Genomic DNA, 22,446 nt, shown 5'->3' on the forward strand with positions numbered 1-22,446 from the left:
TCAGGTTTTGCCACGGTACTTCCATCTGGACAATGTTATTCATCCCATCGTCTCTCCTCTCCACCTCATCTCGTCTCGGGGATGATCGGACTGGGGCGAGAGAGATGCGAGCAGGAGAATCACCATAAGAGGCAGGTTTACGCGCCGGTGCTACATAAGAAAAGACAGATATATCGCCATAAATTGAGAAACACAATGGCTCAGAATATACGACATCTACACCCTCTGCAATGAGCAATGAGCAATATAAAATACCTAGGTATCAGCCCAGCAGAACCACCCCAATTGGAGAGAGAATCCGACTTCCCCAGAAAAGCGACGATTTTCCCCCCAACTTAACTGGGTTATGCGGAGAGCGGAGTTGAGCCGAGTTTGGTGACCGGGGCGAGCGAGGGGAAACCCCAACCAATAATCATGCAGGATGTCAAAGGGCCAGGGCTGTCTCCAACTTTTTTCCCCCAAGACCCGCCTTGTTGCCTCCGCACGCACCCGGATTATTGCTTTTTTCGTTTTTCGTTCTGGCTGTAGGAGCTGGTGACCCGGTTTCACCCTTTCGGAAGCCTGTTCTCCCGTGGTCATCTGGTCTTTGAATCTGATATCGCTTACCGCGGTGACAGGGGGGAGTTGGCCACACTGGTGGTACCGTGGATCTGTGGATCGTGGCGACGAAATCCCTTCACATGCGTTCCTGACCGTAGTAAAGTTTACGGAGTATATACTCCGTATATGTTCCGTAGATATAGGGATACACTCCATATTCTCCGTATAAGATGACCATGCAGATCTAGCCTTGTCACTGGCAGGATAATACATGGTAATATACTAGTAAGTATGGTGTAGAATCGGACAAAATGCGGAGATGCTGGGGTCGGCCCTAAGACCGAAGGCTCACCGGGTAAATAACGCCATCCGTAAATCCCCAGGGGCGGTGAAAAATTTCATATTCTTATGTACTGGTGGTGGCCAAATCAAAACATTAGGAAATTTCTGTACTTAGAATATAATTAACCGTATGAATTGTTGTATAGAGTACAAATTTAATATCCATTTATCTATTACTATCATAAGTATCAGGTACAAAGCATAAACAGAAAGGCGTACTTCGTAGAAGTACCCGTTCACCAGCGCGGTCCGCCTGCGTGATTACTAGCACTGGATTATCGTCGGGTTCATTCCTCTTGACTCAAGCCCCCGTCTCCACACCCTTTCACATCCACCCCCCCTTCCCCCCCAATTGCTGTGTGGTGCCTTTTCATAGCTCGGGTTTTCCCTGTCCAGAATCGATTTATTCAGCTGGCTCTGTGTCACAATGGCAAGCATCAAGGAAACCGTCAAGGAGACGCTCGTCGGCAGCACCGAGGCGCCGCAGTTGTCGCACCAAGCCCGATCCAACTTCCTGCGTCATTCGCAGAAGGACGAGCATGGGGAGGCTTTCATGAACGAGAACGACTTCATCAATGCCGTCGCCCCTAAGCAAGAGGACTATGTAAGCCTCTCCTTCACATCCTGAGACGGATTCGTCCCTTCCCTTCCATATTCGCCGTGCGGTGCGATGCTTCGCGCCGATCTTCAAGTCCAAGTACGAGGATGATCTTACTGACCTGTCCCTTCCGCACCACAGCACAAAATCAAGCGCGAGCAGTATGGAATCCTGTTCCGCGTCGCTGACCGTCGGAGAACGGGCAAGCTGACCCTGTCCGACTGGGCTACCTTCGAGAACCTCCTTGCGAAGCCCGACGCTGAGTACGAGATCGCCTTCCGTCTGTTCGACCTGGAGGGAAACGGGACCGTCACTTTTGACGCCGTCCAAGGGCTGTACAACAAGAACAAGGCCCCAGATAGCATCCCATTCGACTGGAATTCCGAATGGGCGTCCCTGTACACCGGACGGACCAAGTCCCGCCACGATATGACATACCCGCAATTCTCCCAGATGCTGCGTGGCCTGCAAGGCGAGCGCATTCGCCAGGCATTCCACATTTTCGACAAGGATGGCGATGGGTACATCGAGCCGGAGGACTTCCAGCGCATCATCCTGGAGACCTCAAAGCACAAGCTGTCGGACCATGTCCTCGAGCACCTCCCTTCGCTCTGCAACATTTCCACAAGCAACAAGATCTCATACGCCAATGTCCGGGCCTTCCAAAACATTATGCGTGAGATGGACATCATTGATCTGATTGTCCGCGAGGCCACCAAGAAGAGCACCGACGGCAAGATCACTCGTTCAGACTTCTTGAACGAGGCCGCTCGCGTGACGCGTTTCTCCCTCTTCACCCCCATGGAGGCTGACATCCTCTTCCACTTTGCCGGTCTCGACGCCCCATCCGGACGCCTGTCACAGAAGGATTTCGCAAAGGTCATCGATGCCTCATGGCGCGTTCCTGTTGCTCTTGCTGGCCAGGCTGCTGCCGACGCCGCGGCCAAGACCACCTCCTTGCTGCACAGTGTTCTTGAATCGGCACATCACTTCGCTCTGGGTAGTATTGCTGGTGCTTTCGGTGCTTTCATGGTGTACCCCATTGATTTGGTCAAGACTCGTTTGCAAAACCAACGGTCCACTCGTCCCGGTGAGCGGCTGTACAACAACTCGCTTGATTGCGCCAGGAAGGTTATCCGTAACGAGGGTTTCACCGGCCTGTACTCTGGTGTTATTCCCCAGTTGATTGGTGTTGCTCCCGAGAAGGCTATCAAACTGACTGTCAACGACCTGGTCCGTGGTTATTTCACCGACAAGGATAGCAAGCGGATCAAGTGGTCTGCTGAAGTCCTGTCCGGTGGTACCGCTGGTGCCTGTCAAGTGGTAAGTTCATCAGGCCGAAATTTGAATTCCCCAGAGTTTTATATCATGTACTGACCCATTTCCCGCCGATAGGTCTTCACCAACCCTCTGGAGATTGTCAAGATTCGCCTGCAGGTCCAGGGTGAGATCGCTAAAAACGTAGAGGGTGCTCCCCGCCGCTCAGCGCTCTGGATTGTGAAGAATCTGGGTTTGGTCGGTTTGTACAAGGGTGCCAGTGCCTGTCTCCTGCGCGATGGTAAGAAGCTCCTCCCTCACATCTCCCTCACAAATGAAAGATATCTAACATGAAGATTAGTTCCCTTCTCCGCCATCTACTTCCCCACATACGCTCATCTGAAGAGCGATTTCTTCGGCGAAACCGCCACCAACAAGCTCGGTGTTGTCCAGCTTTTGACAGCCGGTGCCATCGCCGGTATGCCCGCTGCCTACCTGACCACACCCTGCGACGTGATCAAAACCCGTCTGCAAGTCGAAGCCCGCAAAGGTGAGACCGGGTACACCGGTCTCCGTCACTGTGCGCAGACGGTGTGGAAGGAGGAGGGTCTCAAGGCCTTCTTCAAGGGCGGCCCCGCCCGAATCATGCGCTCGTCGCCGCAGTTCGGTTTCACCCTGGCCGCCTACGAAGTCCTCCAGAAGGCGCTGCCTCTGCCTGGATCTGAAGAGGCCCTGACCCCCAGCGGCCAGGTCGAGCCCGGTGTCGGCCTGCAGGGCGCCAAGGCTCCCCTCCCTTATCTGCGATCAAGGAACGCTCTGAAGCTCATCCTGGACCTGGATCAGAATATCGGCCGAGTGCCGGTTCCTCATCCTGAGAACTGGCCCAAGATCATTCAAACACCAAAGCAGTGAGTTCGATCATAGTTTCATAGCGATGTGTTTCATTTTCGACTTGTGTGTGGCGTAGCGTGGGTGTGGTGGTGGTGTTGGTGTCTGTGTGTGGCCTTCACCATTCCCCCGCGCGCGCTTTTTCGTGATATCTTGGCCAAGTTTAGCATTTTTCCACTGGAATCTTCATTTCATTTCATTTCCACTTTTTTTCGCTTTTGCCTTTCTCTTTTTCTTGGTTCGGCTTTTTTTCAGAAACATCTCGCTTGTCGTTTGTTTGCTTCCTTCAAAAATTGGTGATGCTGTTTGCGATTTTGGATTGATTCAGTTTTCTTTTTCCTTTTTTTTGGGATTCATTCTTGGATGGATGGTGTGCAAGCTGTATGGATTGTATCAACAATAGATAGACTTGGAAAGGGAGAGTCGGGGCTTTAGAGGGGTTTCCCAAGGATTTCCTTGCTCGAATTTCTATGACCATATTGGAACCCGGGTGTGGTACTTTTACTTATTCTTCGACTCGGATTGTCATGCTTGATTGTTGCTCAGCTATTGCCCATGTGATGACAAGTTTGTGCATAGTATTTAGATCTAGAGCAGATAGAATCGAACTTCCCGTCCAAAGACTGGATTGCCTTCCTTCACCTGAGCAAGTTCAAGTTATTTAATGTGGATGTACACTTCCACGGTTTTGAATAAGAAGGTTGGTGGTAAAATTGTTCGTCGAATTATATACATGAACTCTTCATATTTGGCTGCTCATATCGACCTCAAAGAAGGCTAATGGCCTCATATACAACAAGGGAGTAGGGTCACATCATATAGTAGTACAATTGTTTGCCCTGCCCTGCCGTTCTTCACGATCTTGCTTTGCGCGGCGCGTCGGCGGGGGCAGATGGCTAAAAGTTTATACAGAGCTGCTCTGCAAAGCCTGCATAAAACTCATGGCAAGGTTTGGCCATATATTTGTGCAAGGGGAAGTTCTAGAAGAATCTTGTCTTCCGTGGCGACGGGTTCTTCGTCTCATCTGCACTTGGCGTTGACGACTCCTTTGGTTGGGACTTTTGTATCGGAGTTGGTTCCTCAGCTTGCTGAGCTACTGGCTCCTTCTTGTCCTTACGGTGCCAAAGAGAATCTTCTTCTTCGATCTCTCGCAGTACTTCAAACGGGAAAAATATGTCAGCAAAAAGAACTGATCATCCACATCGCAGAGTGCGGTACTTACCATCCTCCCACTCCTTCTCCTGCGCCTCGTCACCAGTCCCCAACAATTTCTCCACATCAACCTTCTCCCCGCGCTTCACGCGCTCAATTACCTCCTTTAGCAGCTCGATCTTCGCATCCGTGCTCCGGCGGTATGCCGTGTAGTCGTTCTTCAATGTGAGCATGCGGATCGCTTGTGATCCGATGAGGGTGAATATAACGATATAGAACGTGGCCGGATTCCACTCTTTGGATTTTTTGCTCGCGGGGTCGCGGGGCTTGCGCTGGCGGATAAAGCGCGGGATCATCGCTGTCCATACTGAGGCGTCTGCGATCTTGGGGAGTCGGTCGGAGGTGGCATAGTGTCGCGATGAGCCTTGACACCGGCTAGCAGCGAGAGTGGGCTGTTTAGAGAAGGAGAGTAATTGCCGGGGTAGACCAGACGGCCTTAATCGTAGTGGCATAGCCATTGGATGTGAGATAGGGGAATTGGGGGGGTTCGAAGATTCGTAGTTTCAAGATGACAGTCGCGGCTCAGGAACTCCGCGGGCAAAACTGAGCAAGAGCCCGTTCTGCCGCTTCAGACCGCTACCATGCGCCTTACCTGAATTGGTTAGTTTGTATATTGTTGCTCCGACAACGCGCCGTTAAGCTTGGGGTTTGGGCCACACACGCCGAGCCCGAGCCCGCACAGCGCGTTGTGCTGGTGATATCACCTGCAAATCCGAGCTTCAAATCTCACCGACTGATGACGCCGATTCTTAACGTACACCTCACAGCACCGACATGGCGGTCACCGTCTTACCAATGAACTCCCTAACTGAGACGGTTAAACAAGCCGTCCGGTCCACAACAACATGCTCCGATTCAACCGTCTTGTCCCTCCAAACCCTCCTCCGCGGATCGTCAATGGGCACCGAGAAGCCCGCGCGAAAGAATACGAAATCGACCAAGGACTCCGCTGCCCCTGTTTCTCGCGCGAGAACGTCTCACACAACAAAAACAAAGACACCCGCCGACACTACCACTACATTGCAGTCGATTGTCGATCAAGATGCTGTCGGACTGACGCTTCAGGAGAAGCTCGTCCTCGCGACAGAGGTCTTTAATGTAACATTAAAGACTCTCACAGACGCATCAAAATCCACCACTACAAAGCGCCAGCCCATATCCGATACCGCCTCGACAAAATCCGGGAGAAGCAGCGTTACCAGCGTAGACTCGGGGATCTACTCCGCCGCCGAGTGCGCGCGGCTTGCACTATCCACTCTCCGAACCATCAAAAACGACCAAGCAAGCCAAGAGTTACCGAACATGCAGCTGGAGCAAGGCGTCTGCGTCTTAGCGGGGAAACTGATCTCTCTGGGCCTCCACGACATGGCGAGCAAGGAACTACGATCCCTCAAGCGACGAATCCAACAACATCTAGACGCCAAAAGAGCCGGCAAGAAAATCGCAGACACCAAGGATACACTTACAATCTCGGACGAAGACAGCGGCAAAGAGAGGATGTCTGATTTGATCAGTTTCTCGAATCTCGCGCACGCGCAGCCCGTTTACGGCCTGCTGGTTTCTTACCATTCGAACGTGATGCGACTACTCGCCTCAGACAAGCGAGCCGCGACAATTCAGAAAGTCTGCCCTCTGCTCGCAATGGCTGACCCGAGCAGCCCGGCGCAGATTATCAGCGCGGCCATGAAAACCGGTGTTCTGGCCAGCGATAAAGCTGCCCTTCAACTTCAACTGCTGTCCAATACCGTTTTATCTTTGAGTTCCGTGAAGCCTTCGGCCTCGGGTGAGGATTCAGTGAGCAAGGACTCTACAAAGCCGCTCACGGCGTTGACGCTTCAGCTACTGGCTCTCGAAATTCGATCTTTGGGCTGGAAGATATCGGGTCATGTTTGCGATGAGGGGAGGGAGATGTTTGATCCTTTGCTTCGATATCTGGGCAACTTTTCCCATCGCAGCAAGGGTGTTGAGAAGATTGAATTCTCTACGATCTACAAAGCGATCTCCCGGATTCAATTGACAATGGCCGACGTGAAGAAGAAGCCTCAAGACGCGAAGGATTTGAACCTCGGCGCTAAGATCATGGCTATTCTTGGCCAGCTTGCTTTGGATGCGGGGTGCTTTGATGAGTCTTTGAAGTTGCTTTCGCAAGCTATTACGCCTTTCACGACATCTCAGAGTCTTTCTCTTGCTACTGTTCGATGTAAGATTGCGTCGGTCTACTTTCAAGCGCTGAAAGGGTCGACCAAGTATACGGACGGAGCTTTGAAATCTACTTCCGAGGCTACAGATGCTCTTGGATTACAACTCCGAGGCAGTGCTGGTGATTTGGACGAGTTGCTTGTTGAGGCTGCCCGGTTGAAAAAACTTGCCCTTGCTTGGTTTGGCGATGCGATGACGAAGAAAGTGAGAAGCGACGCTGATAAGAGCGAAATCGCCGCGCAAGTTCGGGAATATCTACAAGCTTTTCTGCGGTTTCTCAGGCGGTATGTTGGCCGTCCTCTCGCGGATGATGCGGACGATAAGGAGATCGAAATGTTCAAGAATCGCATTTCTATGTCCAAGAGTATCATCCTTGCCGCTGTCGACTCGGCCATCGCTGTTGGGAAGTTGTCAATTATGTCCCAGCGACCCCCTTGGGAGGATATGCTTCCCATACTGACAGATTCGCATCGTCTGCTCACCAGTGTTGAAAGCACTACCGACAGTGAATCGGATGAAGCTTTGTTAGAAGGTATCGGCATGGGACTTGTCAAGCTCTCTAACCTTTTCTGGTCCCGTTATATCAAGGAAAAGGAAGCTGGTCAAGGTTATCGAGAACTGATCCCGCTGCTCAGACATTCGACTCAGTTTTTGTCCGGCTGCTCTTCATCCCACAGGACCACTGCCTTTGCCGCGCTTAAATTCGAGCGCACGGCTCATCTGTACGTGGATGGGAATATGTACGGCGATGCAGAGAAAGCTTTCCGCCAATCAATAGCTGAGTACGTCGATACCGGTGCCCTGGAGCAAATGGGGACAGAGCATCCGGCAAGTCTTTCGAGCTCGGCGAAGCTGGATCCGCAAAGTCCTAGCTTCATGCTCAATCGCGTTCTTACCGGACTACTGAAGGTCAAACTTCGAGGGAAAGGATCGAAGTCCTCGTCTTTTTATGATGACGGTGACCTCAAAGTGGAAGCGAGAGGCTTTCTTCTTGAATGGCAGATGGGAATTCTTTTCGATCTGCATAATTATTCCTCTAGTGAAGATGACTTCCGCTCTCTCTTGACCTCTGTTGTATCGAACCTCCTCGACATATATTCCCCTGACACAAACCCCATTCGCCATGGGCGGGTCATTCTCTCTGTCCTCCGATTCTTGCTTGAGCATCCCAGTGCTCTCAATTCAGACCTGGCCGAAACTGTAATGGGAGAAGGAGCCCAGGATCTGAACCGTATCAATCTTATCGGTCAAGATACAGACCTTGCTCCGTTTGCGACTCACATAACGAATTCGCTACGTGTCATCATCGGTTTCCACGATGGCAAGATGGATGCAGGCGATCTCGATGACACACTTGCTTCGTGGGCATCTATGGCCCGCCAATGTTCCGACTGGGAGACCTTACTCGGCTTTGTCCACGACACCGAGTATTGGGTTCTTCAACTCAAGGCCCTGGTCGATTATACCGAAATCCACGGACTCTGGAAAGCCCAACTCAATGCTCTGGAATTGATTCTGCGAGCGGCAGAACTTCAGAAATCCGGAGACCTTTCGGACGCTATCATCATTCTTTCGCGTCTTGTGCTTCAACACTGTCAACTCGGGCATTGTCAAAAGGCGGGAAAACTTCTTGTGCGCGGCGAGCAGTACCTTACCCAGCACAGTGTTTCCTCTCTCGCTAGTATTTCGTTCAAGTTGGCTAAAGTCGAGCATCTTCTCGAGACGGGGGAGGTTGACAAGGCGTCGACGGCGCTTTCGATGGCTAGAAAGATGTACGAGAAGACTCAGAAATCTGACGAGCTTAGCGGTCTCAGTGTCTTGGCTAAGATATCTTGGGAGCGAATGGTTGCCGATGCTGCTTTTGTTCAGTCTCGATTATCGACTGCCCAAGGCTCAATGACTCATGCGCTGTACTTTGCCAAACTGTCCGTCAGACTCAACTGTCGGATCTGGGCGAAGGTAGAGCGTCTGGCCCAAAAGAAACAAGACAAGTCTCTTTCTGCAGCGGGGAGTTCTGATATGGACGCCGTTGCTGAGGGGGTCGCAAAGCTCGACCTTTCTCAGAATGGATCTTCTCCAGACGTCTCGCCCAGCTATATCCAAGGTGCTCCATTCTGGCCTCACCTGGGCTCGCACCATACCTGCTTGTTGAACCTTGCGACGTTGTCGGCTCACCACGGTCTGTTCCAAGATGCTATTTATTATGGAGAGCAGGCCTTGAAGATTGACAAGACGCTTGATGCCAATATTCGACTCGTTGCTGCACAGACACAGCTTGGTTGCTACCGCACCATTGGTGGCGATGTTGTTGAGGGCCAGGAACTTCTTATAGCGGCGTCGGAGTCTTCGAAGCAGTTGCCGGCCAGTGTGGAGACTGTTTCCTTGCAGATGGCCCTTGCTTCGCTGTATAAGGCGCAGGGACATCATGATAAAGCACTTCGGTTACTCCAGGAGGCAGACAAGGTCATCACTGCTGTCATCTCCGCTGATTCAATCAGCATTTCAGAAGGACCGAATGTGGCAGCTCTGGAGGAGAAGATGGAAAGGTTGCAAGTGCGAACTAGTCGGCGAGCCCAAACAACTACTGCAACTACTGCAGCTACAACTGGTCGACGCACACGTTCAACAAGCTCAGCGGCATCGACTGCCACCACTGCTACACCCACTGCTACAGCTAAAAGAGCCTCTGCTCCCAAGACCCCAAGGCCAGAACCCCAAGCTCATTCCCAGTCTCTCCTAAGGTTGAAGGGTGACGTGCTTCGACAACAGGCAGACTGCCTCCGTGCCCTGCGTGATTTCGATCGCTCCGCACGCACTCTCGCCGAAGCCCGACAGTTCGCCACTGCTCGCGAAAGTAAGGTTTCTTTGGAAATCGGGGAGAGCGAACATCTCCTCGCAGACGCCATTCGCAAATTCGCCAGTCACGCTGTCTACTGCGTTTTACCCGAGTCTACAATTTCCCTGCCATCCCTCAAGACACCTACCAAGATCGTCGAGGAAATCACTCCCCCGCCAGCAACAAAGTCCACCACTGCTAGAAAGACAAGAGCCCCGGCTAGGGCAACCCGTGGCAAGGCTCAGAAAGCTGGCGAGGATTTCTCTATGATGCTTTCCAAGGCTAGTGATTGTCTTACGAGCGTCTTTGCTGATGCTACGGTTCTTGGGTCGACGCTTGAAAGCCATGCTGCTTCCAGGCTTATGAGTCGGATCTCGATGCTTTCTCATGCTACTAATCCTGGAGGTCCGGCCACTTTGGCCCAGTCGCCCGCGAACATGAATGGTAAGTCAAAACCTGAATTTCGAGTGTTAATAAGCGGAAAAGTTTGAAGATCTAACTAAACGTGCAGAAATTGGTCGCGTTGGTGCATTTGCCCGGGAAAGAGTGGCTATCGACTTTGATCGTAAACTCGTCGACTACGCCGATCCACTCCTCTGGCCAACGTCCATAACCTCAACCAACGAGATGGACGAAAAGATCTGCTCCAACTTCGCCGAGCAGTATATCGACATCCTGCCCGAAAACTGGAACGTGCTCTCCCTATCCCTGAGCGCGGATCAAACTGAGTTTGTCGTCTCGCGACTTCAGAAGAACCGCTCCCCGTTCCTCCTGCGCCTTCCTCTCCGTCGGGGTTCGGAGGATGACGAGGAGGAGCAATTCACCTTTGAAGACGGCAAGGAAGAAATGGCCGAACTTATCAGATTAGCGAACGAGAGTGCCCACGCCGCAAAACTGCAAACAGACAAGGCAATGAAGAAAGAGTGGTGGAAGAACCGCGAGACTCTGGACCGCCGCATGGAAAGTCTCCTGCAGAACGTTGAGAATATCTGGTTCGGGGGGGTTCCGTGGTATATTCTCGCCTCTTCCGCGGGATAGTACAGCCCTGTCTCGATTCGCAGAGGCATTCCAAGCATTGCTAGATAAGCACCTCCCCTCACGCCAGAAAGGCGGCAAGGCTGCATCAGCATCGGCATCACCTCGCCTCACGCTGCACCAGAACGTCCTGGAACTATTCATCGGGCTTAGGGATCTCGAGGACCAGGACGAGCCAGAGGACACACTGATGGATCTATTATATTTCGTCGTCGATATCCTCCAATTCCAGGGCGAACGCAATGCCTACGATGAAATCGACTTCGACATGATGGTCCTCGATACCCTAGACGCACTGCGCGGCTACCACAAAGCTGCAAAGGAAGAACTCTTCTCTCAACGACCCAGCCATACAGTCCTCGTCCTCGACAAAGCACTACACCTCTTCCCGTGGGAATCAATTCCCTGCCTGCAGGGCTACCCCGTCACCCGCGTCCCGTCACTAGAATGTCTCCGCGAACGCGTCCTGCACTTCCGCCCCTCTGCATCCGGCACGATCCTCGACCGATCATCAGGCTCATACATCCTAAACCCAACCGGCGATCTCCGCACGACGCAAGAAACCTTCGAAAAGGACCTATCAGCGCAAAAGTCCTGGACAGGCCTCACGCGCGAACCCTCGGAAGAAGAATTCCGCTCCGCGCTCGAGACAAAGGATCTGTTCCTTTATTTCGGGCACGGAAGTGGCGCGCAGTACATCCGCGGCCGCACCGTGAAACGACTTACCCAGTGCGCTGTTGCGTTCCTGATGGGGTGCAGTAGTGGGAGTCTCACTGAGGCGGGCGAGTACGAGCCGTACGGGACGCCGATGAACTATTTGCAGGCGGGGAGTCCGGCGCTTGTGGCGACGTTGTGGGATGTTACGGATAGGGATATTGATCGGTTTTCGACGTCTGCGTTTGAGACTTGGGGGTTGTTGGGGGGGGAAGATGCGTTCTGTTGATGAGGAGCCGGTTGGTTTGGATACGGCTATTGCGGGGGCGAGAAAGTCCTGCGTGTTGAAGTATTTGAATGGGGCTGCGCCGGTTGTTTATGGGGTGCCGGTGTTTTTGGAATGAATGAGTGCAGCATGTGGGTAGGGTTTCGTGGCCCTTTGCATCTTTGTATATAGCATATCTGGGGTGTTTTTTTTTTCTGCTGGCGTTTTAGTTCTACACTTGGCAGTGTTTGAACTGGTTTCTATGATTTTGTTTACTTTTGTCTCGTTTAGCCTGCATTCCGAATGCATTAGATGAGTAATGATGATACTAGTATTTTACTAATCTAGACCCGTGGACATTGATATATAAATGAGTGACGGTAGTCTACCTAGGTAGAGATCGAGACAGCCTCAATCTTCGAGTCGTCGACCTAAAACTTCCAAGGTTTGGAAGAAACACCACTGGCAGTACAGCATTTCCGAAAAACAGTGACACTGTCACCAAACAATTTTCTATTGTCTCACTCGACGATACCTAGTCATAATTGGTGACTGGTAATGAATGCTCAAGTGCATGTTTCGACATGTTGTGTAGATAAAGCCACTAGCCGAGCGCTTATTATCCAATCAGGTGCTGTAGTCAAGTTGGTTAAGATGCCTCGTTGTGGTCGATTGCCGTTCTATAGTGAATAGCAACAATTTCCAATCCGAGGTGGCCCCGGTTCGAATCCGGGCGGCGCCACATTCTTCTTCTATTTTTTGGTAGTTTTTTCCTTGCCCATTATTTATTCTTTCTTTTATTTGGTCCTGGTGGTGTTGCTTATTTAGACTGCCACACGAACAGCTAAATGATTAATTTTTTTTTGGATCAAGGGGTTTCCAGGGTTCTGTCATCGGAGGAACACTTTTTGTCACTTTGTTTGTCAGAGGGAATACTGAGTAATTGGTCATTTTAAGCACAGTTTCCTGAGGGGAATCTCCTACTTGAAATGGAACTATTCAGGCCGTGAAAGAGCATAGGAGTATGAAAACCGCAGATTACGCGAATAGCAGCAAGCAGATTCGAGAAAACGGTATGTATGCTCAATTGTTATGTACTTGAAGTTTCCCGACTGGCTTTAGATGAGGTTCTTTTGAAACAAATTTTACCAGCTTGACTTAACAATTCCATCGCAATCCTGAGGAATCTAAATAATATCGAATCTCTATACCCTACAAAGCTTTATATACCCGTGTCAGTTTTTACAGATATCTAGAAAATACTGAAATCACTTAATCCTGGAATTTTATGAATATTGGTGTATTTACTAGCCTTAAATGATAATCTGAAGAAGCGCGTTCTTGACCGTTGAACAATAAGCGAGAGTCGGAGTACTGCGATTTACGCAATGTTTTGGTGTGTATTGTAATTATATTAACCACACTTAGGACCCTTATTGTAAACCTTTTAACTACAGTATAGGTAAAGTAGCTACAGTATTTGGATTTGGTCAGATAGCGTGTGTTTTGACCGTTGAACAAGAGAATTGGAGTGGCCAGTCGAGTAAAAGTAAAATTGATTGGGTGATTATGATGAATGAGAAAACATAATTCTCGACCGTCAGCCGCGCTTAAGCTAAAGAATAGAGCGTGCAAATTTCAACAGCACTTTTCAACAGAGTGCTTGGCGACAGTGAAGTTAAACAGTCGTGTTTGGTGGAGACTCACATCTGCTGCCTAGAAACAGGGCGTCGGTCACGTGGAGTTTAGGTTAGAGCGATCACCCGAGGAATAGGACAGTTTTTGGTTCGCCTTGGATATGGCCTTACGTACAACAGCTCTCTCACTAGGCGCTAAGTCTAACACGGCTAGCCTTAAGCTAAACCGAGGAAAGTTTAGTTTCAGATTGCGACACGTGATGTCAGGACAATGGATCATGTCATAAGCCATGAAGTGAAGTGAAGGTCACAGGTATGGTAATTAGCTGTTGTAGGAAAATGTCCTTTCAATCGTAGCAGACTGATAATACACTGGTATGTGGCCTGTATACTGTATCAAGAAATGATATGGGAGGCAGTTGCATTCAATATACAGCATTGTCTATTAAGCAATGATTATAGTTGTATGTTTTTACCCCGCACGTGTCGATCGACTCAGCCTCAGCAGGCTGAGGTGGTCATCTATCACGTAAAACCGCTCTCATCTCTCCGATAATTCTGTTATAAAGCTTGAGTATGTACAAACCACAGTAGTGGGTCTCGGTTTGGTGAGTTACATCCAAAAATAAAACAAGAGCCTCTCATCCATCTCAGTACCCGGGTCACACGATATCGAGGCTGAGAATAAATATTCTGCCAGTTCTGGAAGGCCTGACGTTGATTTCCCCAGATACGCATTACGAAGTCATCATGTCCTCCATATTGTTCGGCAGCAATAACCGGGGGAACCAAGTGGGAAACAATTATGGAGTAATCTATCTGCCTCAAAGTGAGGTTTACAATACATAGCTCCCTATCCAGCCAGGACTAATTGCCGTTCTTTGGTTGAGACCAACAGAAAACCCCGCCCCAGCCGTGCTCTACAGTGCCTTTTCAGAAGGATGCGATGTTTGTTGGCCGAGAAGCTGTGATCCGTGCGATCAAGGAAAGACAAAGGGCGACCGGCCAGCGTCATGAGCGAGTGGCATTGGTGGGGTTAGCCGGCGTTGGGTTAGCTGTCCCTACGAGAAAGCCTTTTGAATAAAAACTGATCCCACTGCCATTTAGAAAAACCCAGACAGCCATCCAGTATTCATATCACGTGCGAGAATCCACACCACACACGTGGGTTTTTTGGATTCACGCCAGCAATGCGGCGCGGCTGGAGCAGGGCTACCAGCAGATTGCCGCAGTCGCAGAGATTCCGGGACGGGACGATCCGAAGACGAACATCTTCCAGCTCGTGTATCAGTGGTTGCTTGATACACGCAATGGACCCTGGCTGATGGTATTAGATAATGCGGATGACGATGGTATCTTTTTCCGTGGTAATGAATCCAATGAACGTGGGCCACTGGTCAGCTTCCTGCCTCAGGCTGCGCATGGATCAATCCTTATCACATCGCGAAATGGTCGTGCGGCACGGAATCTGGTGGGGACGGATGGTCATATAATTGAGGTTCAGCCAATGAATGAAGAAGAGTCCCTCGTCCTTCTTCGAGTAAGGGTCCCGCCATCTGGAGACTCTGAAGTGGATGAGAAGGCACTGGTTCAGGCATTAGAGTATATCCCACTGGCTATTACACAGGCTGCGGCGTATATTACCGCCCGGTTACCTCTTGTTACAGTCTCCACATACCTTCGGCTATTCCATGAGAGCGAGGCGAAGCAGACGCGGCTTCTCCAGAGTGAGGAATCCACGGATCTCCGGCGTGATCCCAGCATTCGGTATGCGGTGATTACCACATGGCAGCTGTCGTTTGAGCAGATCCGTCAGGAGCGGCCCGCAGCGGCAGATTTACTGTCGCTGATGAGTATGTTCGATCGGCAGGGGATCCCAGAGGACTTAGTGCGCGGGTCTGAACAAGATGAGCTAGATTTTCACGATGCATTGGTGCCGCTGCTTAATTATTCTCTGGTCCGACTGGAAATGAGTGAAGGACTATATGATATGCACCGCCTGGTGCAATTATCGGTCCGGGCGTGGCTAGACATACACCAGCAGCTCCATAGCTGGCAGGCCAAATCTCGCGTGATCATGGCACGGAAATTTCCAGATGGCAACTACGAAAGCTGGACGCAATGCAGATCGCTTCTTGCGCATGCCAAAAGTGTTCTGGAGTGTATGTGTGACATGAATGATGAAGATAGTTTGAATGCCGCCGATCTCTCATCTAATTGTGGATGGTATCTAGTCCTTCAAGGCACTTATAAAGAGGCAGAAGTGATACATCGACGGGAGTTGGAAATACGAGAGAAGGTGCTTGGACACGAGCATCCCTCCACGCTAACCAGTGTCAGTAACCTTGGCTCAGTGCTCTTCAGCCAAGGGAAATATGAACAGGCAGAAGCGATGCATCGACGGGCGTTGGAAGGATATAAGAAGGTGCTTGGACGCGAGCATCCTGACACGCTCACCAGTGTCAACAACCTTGGCTTAGTGCTTGACAGCCAAGGGAAATATGAAGAGGCGGAAGCGATATATCGACGGGTATTGGAAGCACGAGAGAAGGTACTTGGACACAAGCATCCCTCCACGCTCACCAGTATCAGTAACATTGGCTTAGTGCTCTTCAGCCAAGGGAAATATGAACAGGCAGAAGCGATGCATCGTCGGGCGTTGGAAGGATATAAGAAGGTGCTTGGACGCGAGCATCCTGACACGCTCATCAGTGTCAACGACCTTGGCTTAGTGCTTGACAGCCAAGGGGAATATGAACAGGCGGAAGCGATGCATCGACGGGCGTTGGAAGTACGAGAGAAGGTGCTTGGACGCGAGCATCCTCACACTCTCATCAGTGTCAGTAGCCTTGGCAATGTTCTCTTCAGCCAAGGGGAATATGAACAGGCGGAAGCGATGCATCGACGGGCGTTGGAAGTACGAGAGAAGGTATTTGGACGCGAGCATCCTGACACGCTCACCAGTGTCAATAACCTTGGCTTAGTACTTGGTAGCCAAGGGAAATATAAAGAGACGGAAGCGATACATCGACGGGCGTTGGAAGGATATGAGAAGGTGCTTGGATACGAGCATCCCTCCACGCTCACCAGTGTCAGTAACCTTGGCTTAGTGCTCTTCAGCCAAGGGAAATATGAACAGGCAGAAGCGATGCATCGTAGGGCGTTGGAAGCACGAGAGAAGATGCTTGGATGTGAGCATCCTGACACGCTCACTAGTGTCAACAACCTTGGCTTCGTGCTCTTTAGCCAAGGGAAATATGAACAGGCGGAAGCGATGCATCGTAGGGCGTTGGAAGCACGAGAGAAGGTGCTTGGACGCAAGCATCCTCACACTCTCATCAGTGTCAGTAGCCTTGGCAATGTTCTCTTCAGCCAAGGGAAATATGAAGAGGCGGAAGCGATGCATAACATGCATTAGAAAGATATATTGATGTGTCTGGGTGTAAATACAGTATCCCGAAACAGTGATCAGTCCTTATTTCGTTATATCTCCGCGATCAACACGGGAAACTTGAAGAGGCTTCATAACCCTAGACTTATGTCTATAACATGTAGCGTTCAGGCAGCATACATACACATATAAAACCTATACTCTGTGGCTTCACTTACAGCAAATACATACCCTCATATTTCGATGCGGTCCCGATGTCCCTTTCTATTATTATGTCTCTTAAAAGCAGGCCATCTCCTACTTACGGACAGGGCTGTGGGGCAGCTGTTCCTTTTGACGGCGCTAGTATTTTTCATACACCAAGGTACATGATCGTTTACTTCCCGTGTATTCCCTTTGTCTGTACTTTTGTTTCATGTACCTTTTTGCTGCGATGTGTTCCACTAAAATTAATATATTTTCAAATAAAGTCAAATATAGTGATACAAAGAACTAACATAGATAACTATATAGGCGATATAATGCGACATTATGTTTTCTATCCATCCCAGACGTTTTTGTGGATGATCTTGGCGTGATGGTAGTGAACAGTGGATTTCCATGTACTCCATGTCAACCTGTAATCCGCCACTCTAGCACATTATAATGTTTGTTTGAAAAGAGGTATCCAAGAAGATATCAAATACTTATTTCTTTTGCTGCTCTCGGCAATATCGAGCATGTGGGTTGGGAATGACGGGGTTCGAATGCGTAGGTACCTGGTGGACGTTTCATCACACAGGGCATTTCATATCACCGGGATGGGGGTTACAATACAAACAGTTCAACATGCCCCCAATTCGATCTACCAATCCATCAAATAATGAGTAATCAATCAGACAATGCAAGTCTCCATGGCTGACGTTAGAGGATCTCGAGTTCCAAAATTATTATTAAGAACAGCGGAATTTACCAGAATTTATTCATAGTGCTCAAGCACATAATCAATACCTCACCAGAGGAACAGCCTACCGCCACTGTTGTATCATTGGAACACCATATGTGTGATCGATATTCCAAAGGCAGGAAGATCAGCTTCTTTCCTTGGCGTGTCACCCAAGACAAATCCTCATTTAGTGCATATTGACTCTCTTCAAACAGGGGGCGCGTTGAAAATTGTGATGAGTGCTTCACCACGTGACCGGATCGTATATCGAATGTCCCTGCGCTCGTATGCAAGAGATTCGGATTCTCTAAATCAAAGGACACTCCATCTTTATCTGTATCATCGAGCACAAAAATGCATTCCATGGTGTTCTTGGTCCAGACTCTGATCGTGTTTTTGATGCCTTCCTTTGTTGTCATTGAAACAGTTACCAGTAAGTTCCCATCAAAAGACCAAGATAGGTCGAGAACAGGTTCTCCCACTTCGATTATCTTTGTACACTCTCCGGATACTGGGTCCCATATCCTGACAGTTCCATCGAGTGATCCAGATGCTAGCAAGCCCCTCTTGGGTGACCAGTCAACGCACCTGGCCCAGGAGGAATGTCCTTCGAGTGTCAAGATACATTGTCCGGTTTTTGCATTCCAGATCTTGACTGTGGCGTCTCGAGATCCAGAGGCTAACAATTTGTTGTCCGGGGACCAAGCGAGACATGTGACTGACTTTTGCTCCCCATCGATAGGTCTTATAAAAATGCCACTTCCTTCATGAGGAACCCAGATTCTGACAATTCGACATTTCCAGAGGATCGAGCATGTCGTCACAATAGACATGAAATAAAGTCCAAACGTGATCATCGACCGACTCCTAAAGAAAAGGACTGCCCAAAAGGTAGAGGCCAAGATCATCCTAGTTTTGTCGGATTTGTGTATCTTGATAGGTTCGAATCTGTCAGTCAGCGGGTTGTGAGTCATCCCCGTTGAATAATTCGTCCAAGAAATCGGTTTCTTCCTATCTTGTCCCTGTGCAATGCACCAGACAAATGTCGCAAATGCTGACCAGATCATGAACGAAATACGGTAAAAAATCCAAGTCAAGAACGGCTGATCTTCTATCCCTGTTGTATCCCAAAGTCTGATAGTACCATCAGAGGAGGCAGAGACAAGCTTCCCATCCTCTGACCAATCAATTGACATGATTGAGTCTCCATGTCCCTCTATAGTCTCAATATGCCTTCCAGTGCGTGGATCCCAGAACTTGATAGTTTCATCCAAAGACCCAGAAGCAAAAATTCCCTTCGAAGACCATGCGACAGAGGTCACAGAATATTCATGCCCTTTAAAGCTTGCAAGGCAGAGCTCAGACCTTGGGGACCACACAGCAGGTATATGGCTGTTAGAGCCAGTTCCTATTCGCCCGTCGGTAGACCAAGCAATGGAACGTATACCTTCTCCACACCCCGAGATGATTGAGAGACATTCACCAGTCAGCGGGTTCCAAACTCGCATCACACCATGACAAAAGGTTGCCAGTCGACCATCCCGCCCCCAGGAAACTGAGCCAACATTATCTATATCTGCTTTCAGACTTGACTTACATTCTCCAATTGCTGTATCCCAAATTTTGATGACGCCATTCTCACACCCTGAGCAAAGTAACACGCCCCCAGGAGACCAATCTATCGAGAGAACCTTACTTTTGCCATCTTTTAGAGTGGCCACACAGTGTCTCATAGCCGTGTCCCAGATCTTAATGGTTCCATCGATTGATCCAGAAGCGAGAACGCCGCTTTTCGACCAAGCAACGGAAACCACCGTGTCTTCATGTCCTTCCAGAGTTGCTAGGCATTTCCCTGTATTGGGATCCCATGTTCTCACCATTTTATCACGCGATCCAGATGCGAGTTCACCATTCGGGCCCCAAGCAACCGAATAGATGCAAGCCGTGTTCTCTTGAAGGACCTGAATACATCGACTCCAGTGGGCAGCCCTCATGGGCTCATTCAAAATCCATGTAGGTATGTCACACTTGTAATTGACACGGATCAAGCTTCTAGAAGGCGTGAAAATTAATGCAGAATAATATACTTGTAGGGGATTTCTCTCAATCGCTGGTCGGTGATATCGAATAAATCGCGAAGCGTCATTTGCTTGCAGCGAAAGTGAGTGAAGATTGTCCATTTTCTATTTGACGAATATTAGAGCGGCTCGCTTCCTTTACTAGTATTAAATGTGAGACTAACCTTGAGCAAGCCTTCGAGCTTCAGCATGGCAGAGATTCCTTCAAATACACTTCCGAGGATACTCAAGGCTTCAAGCCATGTGAGATATTTATGAGACAAAAACTCAGCAACAAGGCCTTCGGACCCAAAGAAACTATTGGAATCTGAGGCATCGTTTGAATCTACTGCCAGTGCAGCTTCGAGATGATCAACCCAGGCAATGCAAGCGTATCTTACGGGCGTCAAAGGATCCGGTTCGGGTTTCCTTATATCATCAATCAAGCACCCTGGATCTTTGATGTCATACATGTCTCTTTTGAGTTCTTTGGACAGAGTTCTCAAAGACTGACGAGCTATCATGCTATGTGTGAACTCGACACCGGTAGATAATATTTCGTCACGAGCATTCTGAAGCAGATATTCAGGTGCGGATTGATGCACAAAGAAGATAGTACCTCGGCGAATAACGAGGAAAGAGCCACACGACTCTATGATAGCAATCGAATAAGCTTGAGAGCGGGTTTCAAACAAGTCAGCAAGATGAAACACTTCATCGATAGTGATAGGCCGATAAACAGTAAGAATGACACTTAATATCTGTTTGTAAAGCTTCGAGTCTTTAGAGTCGTTGATTTTGTTCACCATGCGCCGGTACAGCGCATCTAGGCCTTGGGGAAGTGAGTCCAGCACTTGCACCACATTCCATGGTTCAGCGTTGGCCAGATCTTCAAAGACCAAAGCTACCCAGAGGAAGGTTCCTTCTGCTCCCGAGAGCAAGCGTGTCCGAATGGCTTCTTGTGTTGTTGAGTCATGGCCCTTGAGCTTTGCCAGTTCGCTGACCTTGTAGCCAACGTACTTCGCAACGGCGGAAGAAATCGGTTTGTCGTTATCTTCTAACGAGAGAACTAACTTGCGCGGCTCATTTTTGAGTCGTTCTTCAATCACAGGCCATGGTCGACTGGAAACTATCCACTTGACCCGTGGGAAGATTGCAGTTTTGGATGAGATCAGGTCCAGAAGATGTGTCAGATTCGATGTACACTCATCGAGAGCGTCAACAACGATACAAGCCTTCGGTAACTGTTCCAAAATACTTGTGAATATCTTCACCAAAGCCCACCATCCATTGATGCCTTCAAACAAATCTTTACCGCTTTTGTCGTACTCGGCTCCTACATGGTGGAGCAAAGCGGGCTTTTGCGTGACAAGCATATAGATTATACCGCGAAGTACAGCGGTCGCATCGTTCATATGCGCATTATTTGCTTGACAAAAAACGAACGCCAGTTCGGATTCTGTGTCTAGCTTTGGCATCTCATCAAGAAGTCCGCAGAGCAGCATTGTTTTCCCTTTGCCAGGATTGCCCTTTATCCAGAGAATTCTTTTCCCCTCATCCTTCCGCCAGTCATTGAATTCGTCGTTATCAAGCACCCACTGGAATGCGTCTTTAAGCAGACCTCCCTTGATTTCTTCAATGCGATCTTTATCTTCGCGGGGGTCACTGGTTTTCAAATCGCGTAGACATGCCTGGTCTGCGCGTTGTCGATCTTTCATCTTCCTGTTAGCTTTTTCCGGTCCTAAGGAAGGCTCATATCCATAGATCAACTCACCACCATGCGAATGGAATTCGTTTGTAACTGATCCATAGTTGACACCCAACTGAAACCCCTGATTCGAGTCCCCGAAAGTTGTTTCATGATTCATGGTCTCTGGATCGTAAACCAGGTTGTTCAGCCTTTAAATCCAGAAGAAGGACCTCGGGATGGAAGCCGGGATGAAAGTCAAGAAGTAAATCAGGAGCCAACACCGACGATGTCATCTCACGCTCCGCCCCCACCGGAGTATCCATTCTCCCGGCTGATCATATCCCTGAGCTGCATCTGGCCATGGCTGAGTTCAGACAGTGCTGTGAGCTTAATCATGAATACTGTAACCTTGGAATCGTAGTAAAACTTGAAGCACTTCCATAAGGTAGCACTCTTGTGCCAGTGGTCGAGTGGAGTTGAATGTCCGGTAAATATGCATCTTTCTCTACCGCAACGCATACTTATTCTGAGAAATCTTCCTCTTTGTTGCATATTAATCTCTGAGGCTCGCAGTATCAAATGATCAAATACCAAACACCGATCCTCTGACCAAGGCTAGTTTGGAGGTGTCCAGCTCTCTCGGATATATGAAGAAGCTTGTTGTCGGTGCACGAGAAGCCCCTATTCCCATCTTCTATGGTCTCCACCAGATCACAAAGGATGAACCGATGTTAATCTATATTGCGCCAGTATTAAACTATGTGCCCATATGTCTTGTTTGACTCTGCCATTAGATAAACCAAGGCTCTGTTCAAGCTAGTATGTTCTTTGCTCTCTGACATACTTGTAGTAGATACTATTCAGGCTCAGTTTGAAGCCATATTCTGTATTTAATGTGAATACCCAAACATTTTCTATCG

The 22,446-nt window shown here is 49.3% G+C and overlaps 6 protein-coding genes across 6 annotated transcripts; 3 read left to right on the forward strand and 3 right to left on the reverse strand.

Moving 5' to 3' along the window:
- Nucleotides 1-1,309: 1,309 nt before the first annotated feature.
- N7533_001791 (citrin) lies at nucleotides 1,310-3,649 on the forward strand (the record flags this gene model as incomplete). The annotated part of the gene is made up of 4 exons (XM_057098441.1): nucleotides 1,310-1,486; nucleotides 1,622-2,803; nucleotides 2,876-3,038; nucleotides 3,099-3,649. The coding sequence occupies 4 exons, from the start codon at nucleotides 1,310-1,312 to the stop codon at nucleotides 3,647-3,649; spliced, it is 2,073 nt and encodes a 690-aa protein (XP_056963577.1).
- A 956-nt stretch (nucleotides 3,650-4,605) lies between these two features.
- N7533_001792 (DUF5321 domain-containing protein) lies at nucleotides 4,606-5,295 on the reverse strand (the record flags this gene model as incomplete). The annotated part of the gene is made up of 2 exons (XM_057098442.1): nucleotides 4,606-4,781; nucleotides 4,848-5,295. The coding sequence occupies 2 exons, from the start codon at nucleotides 5,293-5,295 to the stop codon at nucleotides 4,606-4,608; spliced, it is 624 nt and encodes a 207-aa protein (XP_056963578.1).
- Nucleotides 5,296-5,611: 316 nt separating this feature from the next.
- On the forward strand, nucleotides 5,612-11,850 carry N7533_001793 (C50 family peptidase; the record flags this gene model as incomplete). The annotated part of the gene is made up of 3 exons (XM_057098443.1): nucleotides 5,612-10,316; nucleotides 10,384-10,882; nucleotides 10,911-11,850. The coding sequence occupies 3 exons, from the start codon at nucleotides 5,612-5,614 to the stop codon at nucleotides 11,848-11,850; spliced, it is 6,144 nt and encodes a 2,047-aa protein (XP_056963579.1).
- A 2,559-nt stretch (nucleotides 11,851-14,409) lies between these two features.
- On the forward strand, nucleotides 14,410-16,881 carry N7533_001794 (uncharacterized protein; the record flags this gene model as incomplete). Its single annotated transcript, XM_057098444.1, has 2 exons — nucleotides 14,410-14,513; nucleotides 14,571-16,881. 2 exons carry the CDS (start codon nucleotides 14,410-14,412, stop codon nucleotides 16,879-16,881), a joined length of 2,415 nt encoding a protein of 804 aa, XP_056963580.1.
- A 921-nt stretch (nucleotides 16,882-17,802) lies between these two features.
- N7533_001795 (WD40 repeat domain-containing protein) lies at nucleotides 17,803-19,773 on the reverse strand (the record flags this gene model as incomplete). The annotated part of the gene is made up of 1 exon (XM_057098445.1): nucleotides 17,803-19,773. One exon carries the CDS (start codon nucleotides 19,771-19,773, stop codon nucleotides 17,803-17,805), a length of 1,971 nt encoding a protein of 656 aa, XP_056963581.1.
- A 203-nt stretch (nucleotides 19,774-19,976) lies between these two features.
- Nucleotides 19,977-21,704, reverse strand: N7533_001796 (NACHT domain-containing protein; the record flags this gene model as incomplete). The annotated part of the gene is made up of 1 exon (XM_057098446.1): nucleotides 19,977-21,704. The coding sequence occupies one exon, from the start codon at nucleotides 21,702-21,704 to the stop codon at nucleotides 19,977-19,979; it is 1,728 nt and encodes a 575-aa protein (XP_056963582.1).
- Nucleotides 21,705-22,446: the final 742 nt, after the last annotated feature.

Source organism: Penicillium manginii (assembly GCF_028828005.1).
Source record: "Penicillium manginii strain IBT 31320 chromosome Unknown utg000002l:1.0-5564898.0:1.0-5567710.0, whole genome shotgun sequence".
Classification (NCBI taxonomy): Eukaryota; Fungi; Ascomycota; class Eurotiomycetes; order Eurotiales; family Aspergillaceae; genus Penicillium; species Penicillium manginii.